The sequence below is a fragment of the Grammomys surdaster genome, unplaced genomic scaffold, assembly GCF_004785775.1.
Source record: "Grammomys surdaster isolate TR1022 unplaced genomic scaffold, NIH_TR_1.0 126313, whole genome shotgun sequence".
Lineage (NCBI taxonomy): Eukaryota > Metazoa > Chordata > Mammalia > Rodentia > Muridae > Grammomys > Grammomys surdaster.
Genome location: NW_021621113.1, coordinates 9,310,128 through 9,318,886, shown reverse-complemented (window position 1 = coordinate 9,318,886; position 8,759 = coordinate 9,310,128). Strand labels below are relative to the sequence as shown.

General features: G+C 48.0%; 1 protein-coding gene across 1 annotated transcript; it reads right to left on the bottom strand.

Moving 5' to 3' along the window:
* Positions 1 to 6,397: 6,397 nt before the first annotated feature.
* On the bottom strand, positions 6,398 to 7,564 carry Htr1d (5-hydroxytryptamine receptor 1D). Its single transcript, XM_028759978.1, has one exon. It carries the CDS (start codon positions 7,562 to 7,564, stop codon positions 6,440 to 6,442), a length of 1,125 nt encoding a protein of 374 aa, XP_028615811.1. The 3' UTR covers positions 6,398 to 6,439.
* Positions 7,565 to 8,759: the final 1,195 nt, after the last annotated feature.

The following is an 8,759-nucleotide window of genomic DNA, read 5'->3' as shown; positions in this document are numbered from 1 at the left end:
GACAAGCTAAGTCACCAGATCCAATTTGACCCCTTGGAGACACTTGGGCTGATTGGTTGATTGCCTTCGTTGCCAGCCATCCCATCTGAGCTATGACCCTCCCATTTGATCTAGTTCCCCTTGATACCAACTCTCATACTAGGCGAGCTTCCTAAGCAGGAGCAGTCACCATCTCTCAAAAATTTAAAGACAAGACTTTGAGCAGAAAGCATTTGGAAACAGGATTCCATTTCTCCATCAGCCATTCACTCATTTAAACAAGTATTTATTGAACATCTACTATACATCAGGCCCTGTGGCATACTGGTGATCAAAGGGAGAATACTGGAAATAAGAGCATCACCTTCAAGCCGACACCGAAGTGGAAGAACAGGCAGTAAGCAAGGACTAATGCGTAAGTGAAATCACTGGAAGCAAGTTTAATGAAAACATAAAGCTAGGAGCCAGGTGTGGCATGCTGGTTTGTAATCCCAGCACTTGGAAGACTGAGGCACGAGGATCTCAAGTTCAAGTCCAGCCTAAGCCATGTAAGGAAGAGACCTGTTTCAAAAGTCTAATAATGGCATCTGAAGAGTTGACTCCCAGGATAAGAATACTTGCTATTCTTTCAAAAGACATAGGTTCAGTTCCCAGCACCTACAAGGCAGCTCAGAGTTGTCTGTAATCCCAGTTCCAGGAGGGTCTGATGCCTCTTCTGAACTCCACGAGCACTGCACACACATAGGGTACATACATACATTCATGCAAACACTCATACACACAGAATAAAATACAACTTTTTTTATAGGGGTTCAATCCCTGAAACCCACATAAAGGTGGAAAAGGGGGACCAAATCTCCAAAAATGTCCACTGACTTCATATGCACCCCACAGCATGGTTGCACTCCTCCCTGCACACACACCATGCATATACACACAAGAATAATGGCTATTTCTAAAGCTGATCATAACGATCCCAAAAAAGAGGCAGAGACAAACTGGGCAGATGGGGCAGCCACTCTTTTTAAATAGAATCTGCAAACTGGCCTTTGAGCTGCTTCCCGTCTGTTGGTAAACAACTGAGAGTGTTTATATACATGCCATCCAGGCTCTGTTCATGTCTCAGTGGCAGAGATGGGAGTGAGTCAGAGAGCCGGGAATATTCACTCTCTGGCCCCTTTACAAAGCTTCACCACTGCAAGGAAACACTATGCCACGCCCACCAGAATGGCGCCAATTTAAAAAAAAAAAAAGATAGACAATAGTAAGAGCCACAGATTGTGGACAAATTGGAACCCTTATGTGGCGCTCCTGGAAACGTAAGTGGGTGTGGCCACTCTGGAAAACAGGGTGGTAGGTCTGGAAAACACAGTCGTCACGTGACAGGTCGAGTCCACTCCCAAGACTCCAAAACACCAAAACTTGGGCATGGATTTTCATAACCTCATTTGTGCTAAATGGAAGCAATTCAAATGTCCTTCAACGGATGAACATGTGTTGCGAATTGGATGAACTATGAAAACATTAAACATGAAAAAAGTCAGCCTCCGAGATCACCCATGGTAAAATCCTGGTCTTGATTTTTGGTTGATTTGTCTGTTTTGTGACAGGGTCTGACCTTGTAGCCTTGGCTGGCCTAGAACACACTCACTGTATAGACCAAGTTGGCTTCAAACTCACAGAGATCCACCGGCTTCTGTTTCTAGCGTACAAGAATTGAAGGCCCGCAGCATGCCTGGATATTTTGTTTCGTTTGGGACACGGGTCTTGCTGTGTAGCCTTGACTGGCCTCATACTGCAATGTAGCCCAACTCAGCCTCAAAGGTACAGGGATTCCCCCCTCTCAGCTTTCTGAGAGTCGGGGTCACAGGCATGCGTCAACAAGCAGCAGGATTCCATTTTACATGAAAAAGTCCAGCGCAAAAAGTCTCCTGGACAGGGCCCTTGAGATGGCTTTCTACAAAGCCTGAAACCACCTAAATACCATCCCCAGGTCCCATATGGTGGAAGAAGAAAATTGGCTCCCACAACTTGTTCTCTGATCTCCACACATGCTCTGTAGCTTTGTGTGCGTGCGCATACACACACACACACACACACACGCACACACACGCACGCACACACGCACGCACACACGCACGCACGCACGCATATAAATAAATAAATAAATAAATAAATAAATAAATATTTTTTAAAGAAGCCAGGTGATGATGGCACATACCTTTAACCCCATCCCTTGAGACATTGAGAGGCAGAGGCAGGCAGATCTCTGTGGATTCTAGGCCAGCCTGGTCTACAGAGTGAGTTCCAGGCCAGCCAGGGATACACGGAGAAGCCCTGTCTCAAAAAAAAAAATTTTTATAGGGCAGAAAGTAGATGTGTGTATTCAGCAAGGCGGGGGATAGTTGAGGAGAACAGGGAGGGGTGGGGAGTGAAAGTGGGTGTTCTTGTGTGTGCTTTATTTCTGTTGCTCTGAGACAGGGTCTTCCTATGTAGCTCTGGCAGTCCTGAAACTCACTGAGTAGACCAGGCTATTACAGAATTCACAGAGATCTGCCTACCTCTGTCTCCTGAGTGCTAGAATTGAAAATTTAAAAGTATATGCCACCCTGCCCCGGCTGTCTTCTGGAGACCAGGAACACTGCGCCCTGGAAACTCACTGTGTAGTCAAGGCTGGCCTCGAACTCATAGATTTGCCTGTTTCTGCTTCCAAGCACTGAGATTAAAGAAATGCCCTACCACTGTCCAGCACTCCCTGCTGTTTTGAAATGAGATCTTCCTATGTGGTCCAGGCTGGCTTCAACCTCAAGGCGATCCTCCTAGCTCTGCCTGAGCGCTGTGATTACAGGCATGCGCCATTACACCCAGGCATTGTTAAGGATGTTTTCCATGCCCTGATCAAACCTTTCCTAAGCTATGCAGTGCTGAGGTATGCCCCCAGCCCCTTTAATTGCACGACACATGTAAACTATATCTCAAAAAGCTGTTTGTATAATGATGGCTGACTTTGGTTCTAGTCAGGACAGTCCTGGAAGGCTTTTGGTGTTTGAACTTCTTTTATAATTTGCTCAAAGCTCTCAAGTGGTAGCCAGTGACATTCTATGCTTTACTGTGCACAGTGCTTATGATTCCTGTCTTATTCTTCCTTCACACCCCACCCCCTTCTCTGGGCTCAATACAGATGGTCCCATACAATAGACAAGAAACTGAAGCACAGAGCGATTGGGCAATTCACCCCCTAGATCACACAACTGCTATGCCACAGAGCTAGGGCTTAGCCTGCGTCCAACGTCACATAGTATACTTCCCTATCTCAACTCTAAATTCCCATTCTTTCCTGATCAGGTAGACATCACAAAGCAAGGTGAAGAAATGGGACAAACAGGGCTTGAAGGCTGGGGGTTCATACAGTGCTTGCCTAGTGCCCTGGTTTTAAACCCCAGGACAATATAAACTACCTGTGGTGGTAAGGAGAGCTAGGAGTACAGGAGATCTTACTTCAGAAGGGAAGAAGGGAGGGAGGGAGGGAGGGAGGGAGGGAGGGAGGAAGATGGAGTCTACCAGGCAAAGAGAACTGTTGAGCATATTGAGTGTTCCTGCCTCAGAGAGAAGCCTCGCAGCCTCAAGACACTAACTGCACCATTCCCAAGGTGTAGAGACATAGTAATCTCTCAGTACAGGAAGTGGGACTTTAGCCAGTAACCTAGGAAACCAGGTATAATGGTTCCCACCTGTTGTTCAGCTACTTAGGAGGCTGAAGCAAGAGAATCACTGAGCTAACCTGAGGTACAAAGTCACCATGAACGGCACAGTGAACCCCTGTTACAAAATGGACTCCGGGCCCTTCTCGTCAGAGGTTCTGATTCGATGGATCTGAGGCCAGGGATCCAGGGCCAGCAAGCCCGTGGAGTGATTCTGAGTAGGAGGTCCAGGAACTGAACTGTAACACATCAGAACAAACTTCTCTTGCTGGGTTGCCCTCCTCTCCTTCCCAGCCTTCCTGACATCTGGCTCTCACTCCTCTTCCTGTGGCTGAGGCCTCATGGAACACCCCAGAAGCTCTGCTGCTGTCTCACCTGGGACTGTGTGCCCTGCCTTCCTCTGCTCCTTCTCCCGACACCTCAGCACAGCTCCTGACCCTTGTCTCCCACCAGGGCTCATCCTTAAGCTGTCTCTTAACAAAGCCTTCCTCTAACCTCAGCCGTGTTTCTTCCTCGCACTTGTAAGATGAGGAGGAAGAGAACATGAGAAAAGAGACACAGAGCGGGGGGGGGCGGGGGGCGCGGTTACTACTGTTATCATTGTTGTTATCTTATTGCTGCCTGAACTTGAGTAGGTCAATTCCTGGATCTCCAAAAATGGTAGGGACTTTTGTATCGAGTGCTGTGTTAATTTATTCGACACAGTTGTTATCATCGCCATGTTATACTCTAGGAAAGTGAGGGATTCAGAAAAGAGCGCGCAGTTAGGAACTGAGAGCGCTTGCATTGGAATGGAAGGATCCAGTTTCTCTCATTTTGTTTATTTTGCTTAGTGCTGAGATCCAAACCCAGTAGCTTAAACAAGTTAGGCAAGCACACTCTCAATGAGCTGCATTTCGAGACTCCAGCCCCAGCTCTTGAGGGGATTGTGGTTTTTTTTTCCTAACATCTTTGAAATTTATTTTTGTGTATATACAAGTGTGTGTATGTTCAGACATCAGAGGACAGACAGTTGGTGGGAGATGGTTCTCCCTACCATGTGGGTTCTGGGAATCAAGCTCAGGTCATCAGGCTTGGTGGTAAGTATCTTTACCCACTGAACCATCTTACCAGGTCCAGTTTCTCAGTCCCCTTGCCCCCAGGGTTTCTCTGTATAGCCCTGGCTGTCCTGGAACTCACTCTGTAGACCAGGCTGGCCTCGAACTCAGAAAGTTACCTGCCTCTGCCTCCCAAGTGCTGGGATTAAAGGTATGTGCTACCACTGCCCGGCCAGTTTCTCAGTTTTCTTTTGTTTGTTTGTTTTTGTTTTTTTGTTTTTTGTTTTTTGTTTTTCGAGACAGGGTTTCTCTGTGTAGCCCGGGGTGTCCTGGAACTCACTCTGTAGACCAGGTTGGCCTCGAACTCAGAAATCCACCTGCCTCTGCCTCCCAAGTGCTGGGATTAAAGGCGTGAGCCACCACCGCCCAGTTTCTCAGTTTTCAATTGTCACTTTGTCAGAGCAGCCACAATTAGGAAACTCCGGGTTTGCAAATGTTATGCAAATGTTATGAAGATGTCATGCAAATGATATGAAAATGAACGGGCACAGGGCCAGGTGTGAGGTGGGTGCTCAATGGAAGTTGTAAACAGTTAAGCAGAAAGGCTGTACCTTCAGGGTGGAAGGAGGGGAAATCCATTCCTGGAACCTGCATAAAAAGCTGGGTATCCAGCTGGATGGAAGCCGTGCATGCGTGGCTGCAGTTCCAACACTCCAGTGATGAGATAGGAGGTGGAGACAGAGACCCTGGAGCTTGTCAGCTAACTAGCTTAGAATAAGCAAGGCAGTCAGTGTTGGAGACAAGGGAGTGTAAGGCAGTGACTGACACCAGAGGTGTGGCATGCTACAGCTTTACATACATACCATATGTACACATACGAGACAATCGGCAAATACATAATTTTGTAAAGACTTCACTGCTCACTGTGTCTCATGCGTTTTATTTGGTAAGACTCAACATCTTAGGAACTCTGATGACAAGGGTTGTAAAAAAGAATAATCCAGAAAAGTAAAAAAATCAGAACGGGCAGAATGAGGTGTCCCATTCAAAGCTGGGTGCATCTGACACTGGTCAGTCTTCTTGAGTGGCAGGATGGTAGGTTTTAACTTCAGAACATTACATAATAGAGACAGAGGGAAGAATGAAGGTTGCAGAGTAGCTAATCTGGTCCCAAGTATACCTCTCTTTTGCTGCCACCTGAATTTCTCTCCATCTACTCTGGGTCACCAGTACCACTTTCCTTATGGACAACCCAGTGTTTTTTTCTAATCAGTGCACTACAGGAGATGACAACCCCCTCCATTCTAACTCCAAATTATCTTTTAATTCAAGTCAATAATCACACCCATTCTCCAAAGCCCTCTGTAAAATCCCAGGTAGACCAGAAGGCCTTCCCTCCGAGCTTGCTAGAGAATAAGACAGTTCCTTAGCTTGGTCCTACAGTTTATATTTCTTCCAATCCAAAGAACCACAAGGATATTATGGTAAAGGATGTCTTCAGTCCTGTCCCCCCTTTAATACAACACAATGGTCTAGTTTTAGGTGGTTCAGAAGTCTAGAAGATGCTGGCAGTCCAACACAGAACAAATCTATTGATTTAATCCAAGACCCAAGATGGCACAAATCAACCCAGGTCTCAGAGAAATGACAGTGATAAAAAAAAAAAAAAACCAGCGGGGTTACAGGACATAATGGATAAACAAGAGTCACCCCCAAATCCAACTAAGAGGCCTTCCGGAAATGGACGACTTTCTGAAACGCTTGTCGAAAGTCTTCGTTAAACACAGTGTAGATGACAGGGTTAATGAGAGAGTTTAAATAACCTAGCCACGTGAAGAAGTCAAAGAGGGCCGGGTGGATCCAACAGGAGTCCCTGCAGATGGGGAGGACCAACGATACCACAAAGAAAGGCAGCCAGCAGATGATAAAGGCCCCCAGAATGATGCCCAAGGTCTTAGTGGCTTTCCTTTCTCGGGCTGCAGAGATCCTTTTGCGCTCTAGGATGCTATCAGCAAGCTTGATTTTCACCTGGTTAAAAAAGAGAGGGGAGCCGACTGTGTGTGTGTGGCTCTCGTGGAAGCTGGGGTTGAGCGAGCAAAGTGAGGAGCCGGCGGAGCCAGTGATGAGTTGTGCCGTGGTAAAGCGCTTACCATACAGGGAGGGTGGGTTCTGGATTCGACTCCGCGCAGCCACGTATATGCGGCCATACAGGATAATGAGCAAGATGGACGGGATGTAGAAGGCCCCACAGGTCGAGTAGATGGTGTAAGAAATCTGAGATGTGTTCACCAGGCAGTCAGACATCTCCTCGTGAGCCGTGGCCTGCCGCCAGAAGAGCGGAGGGATGGAGATACAGATAGAGATGGCCCAGACGGCCGCAATCATGGCTGCTGCGTGGCCTGCGGTCCGGCGCTTGCTGTACTCCAGGGCATCAGTGATGGCCCAGTATCTGTCCAGAGCAATGACACAGAGATGCAGGATGGAGGCCGTGCAGCACGTGATGTCAGAAGACACCCAGATGTCACACAGGATTTGGCCAAAGTTCCAGGTGCGGGTGGTGGTGTAGGCTATGCTGATAGGCATGACCAAGATAGAAACCAGGAGGTCGGTGGTGGCCAAGGAGCCGATGAGATAGTTGGCCGGGGTGTGGAGCTTCTTGGTGAGCAGGATGGTGGTAAGTACGAAGGCATTGGAGAGGACAGTGGCCAGTGTGATGATGGAAAGGACCACCACGAGGGAGATTCTGAGCGCCTGCAGGACCTCTGGGTCCCAAGCCGCTGTAGCGTTCAGGGATCTGTTGGAGGCCTCGAGAGGAAGACCTTCTAGGGACTGGTTTGGCAGAGACATGCTCAGCGTTTCTCTCTTCCCACAGACTTCTACACGCACGGCTTGCTCGTTCACCGTAGTCCCATCGAAAGGGCAAAGTCATCCTTCAGCTTCACAACTGTGAAGGCCATACGTCAGGACAGAGCACAACAAAAAGACCTCAAGACGGGGCCAGGAAAGAACACCAAGACCACAGGTAGCTGCTTCCAGAAGCAGATGAACCTCAAGGCATCTTGGGGTTCTGGAACTTCTCCCAGCAGAGGGTCCAGCCCAATGGACACATGATAGGTTTGTTAGATAATTCCTAAGGTCTCACAGGAGGATGGGCAGGGTTCTGGGGTTCTTGCCTTTGACATTCTAATGCTTTTCAAAACATAAGACGTCAACGTATTTAACCAAAACTTCAACATTCCCCTGCTCATACTTGGAGAAGATTCTGGATATCAGGTCACTTCCATAGAGCTTTTAAAACCAAAGAGAAAAAGAAACAGCTGATTCAGAGGTGTGCCACCAGCAGCTCCCTTTTCCCAGGATCCTGCCAGCACGTCATGAATGCTGAGCGTTGGTTCTGTCCCACTGATGGCTTTGCGTCTCACCAGACAAAACATCCCCGTTACCAAGACTCAAAGAATGCATGATCTAGGAGAAAGCAAAACAAATAGGTCATCCCTGGTTCACTGAGATGGAGATGTGTTCAGAAGCTCTGAGGCCTGAGAAAGAAAAAGGAAAAAAAAAAGTAGCTAGAATCTAGAAAGAGGATTCTGGAAGCTGCGATGGTAAGACGTAAACCATACTTTAGCTGCCGCTGGTCCTGTGAATTCTGGTGCTTGAGTTTCTGAGATCAAGAACATGCCGGTGTGCCCCACCCACACAATTCCCAGAGGGGACAGAGTGTCCTAGGTTTTGGAAATATCACGGTTGTGTTCCAAGCACATGAAGTCAGCACTGTAAACTGAATCAGAGAGCGTCTCTCCATGCAGCAATGGCAACTAAGCCAAACCAAACCTGGCCTGGGGAAACAAAGGCTTCCGGAAAGAACCCCATATTGTCACACATTGTCTGATAGTTCAGGGTGAAGGACTTCCATTCATCAGAACTTTCCAAATTTCCCAGAGTCAGCACAAGTGACTTGTAGGTGAAGGAGGAAGGGGACAGTGGTTGGCCGGGCGGGGCCGCCCCCGCCGGGGGGGGGGGGGGGGGGGGGGGGGGGGGGGGG